We start from the raw sequence: 1,115 nt of genomic DNA, 5'->3' as shown, positions 1-1,115 counted from the left end.
ACCAGAGGGCAGGCAGCAGCAGAGGTATTCAGTATAAACATCTTGGGAACACAGGGCTCCCAGGGCAGGAGTGGGCGGGAGAGGTTCGAACTCACTGCATGCTCCAGTCTCCAATCTGTGCTCAATTTTTGATTTGCTCTTTTTTTTCTTGCAGTTTCAGCTGACCTGCAGACTGGTGAGTTTGCTTCACAGTCTTGGACTGGTCAAATGAGGCATATATGGGTGTAACAGCTACAGGGCATTGAGCAATGCCTGTTGCGTAGAAAACTGCTGATGTGAGATTTGCAGGGACAGTTCCCCCAACACAGTGAGGCTTGGCCCTATGCTTCTCTGGCCAGTTTTCCTCAAGATACAGAGCAGGCCAAAAAATGGGGCCAGGTGCCTCCAAGCCAAGATGCTCTGAGTCACAGACTCAGGCTGAGTCACCAACTCCATAGTTTGCAATGGGCTCACTTGGCTTTGAGCCTCCCTGGGAATGCCAGCATAGGGCCTGCTCATCTCCCTGTCCTCATCCCACATTCTCTTGGCTCCTCAGCAGGTCTCCCAAAGGCTGTGGTGGTTCTTGACCCTCAGTGGGTCAGGGTGCTGGAGGATGACAGTGTGACTTTGAAGTGCCAGGGGTCCTACCCCTCTGGGAACAGTTCCACAATGTGGCTGCACAATGGGAACCTCATCTCAAGCCAGGCTTCCAGCTACATCATCAAGCCTGCTAAAGTTGAACACAGTGGAGAGTATAGGTGCCAGACAGGTGGCTCTGCGCTCAGTGACCCGGTGAAGCTAGAAGTTCATCAGGGTGAGTCGGTGAAGGGGAAGAGGGAAGGCACCAATAAAGGGTGAAACCAGGGGCCCTGAAACACTTGGGAAGAGCCAGAAGATAATGTTCTTGGGGATTAGAACTAAGATAAGATCTGTGGTCCCACTGGATGATATCAGAATTGTAGTCCTAGCTGTAAGTAGGCCTTAGGTAAAATGTCAAAACCTGCTAAATAATAGATATAGGACTGCTGCATTGCATGATTCCAGAAATACCCATTCACATAGAATGTATACAATCTATATGTGTCATCTGAAGGTCAGGGCATGACATTGATGCTCAATAATATTTATTGATTAAA

General features: G+C 49.1%; 1 protein-coding gene across 1 annotated transcript in view; it reads left to right on the top strand.

The window, feature by feature from the left end:
• Positions 1–969, top strand: part of LOC103582791 — a 6,343-nt gene extending 5,374 nt beyond the window's left edge. Inside the window, exons 2-3 of the mRNA XM_008564291.1 lie at positions 155–175; positions 289–969. Of these exons, the coding sequence (XP_008562513.1) occupies positions 155–175; positions 289–837 (570 nt within the window). The 3' untranslated portion in view covers positions 838–969. The remainder of the gene's footprint in view (positions 1–154; positions 176–288) is intronic.
• Positions 970–1,115: the final 146 nt, after the last annotated feature.

Source organism: Galeopterus variegatus, unplaced genomic scaffold, assembly GCF_000696425.1.
Source record: "Galeopterus variegatus unplaced genomic scaffold, G_variegatus-3.0.2 Scaffold17921, whole genome shotgun sequence".
NCBI lineage: Eukaryota > Metazoa > Chordata > Mammalia > Dermoptera > Cynocephalidae > Galeopterus > Galeopterus variegatus.
This window is presented reverse-complemented; position numbering and strand designations above follow the sequence as displayed.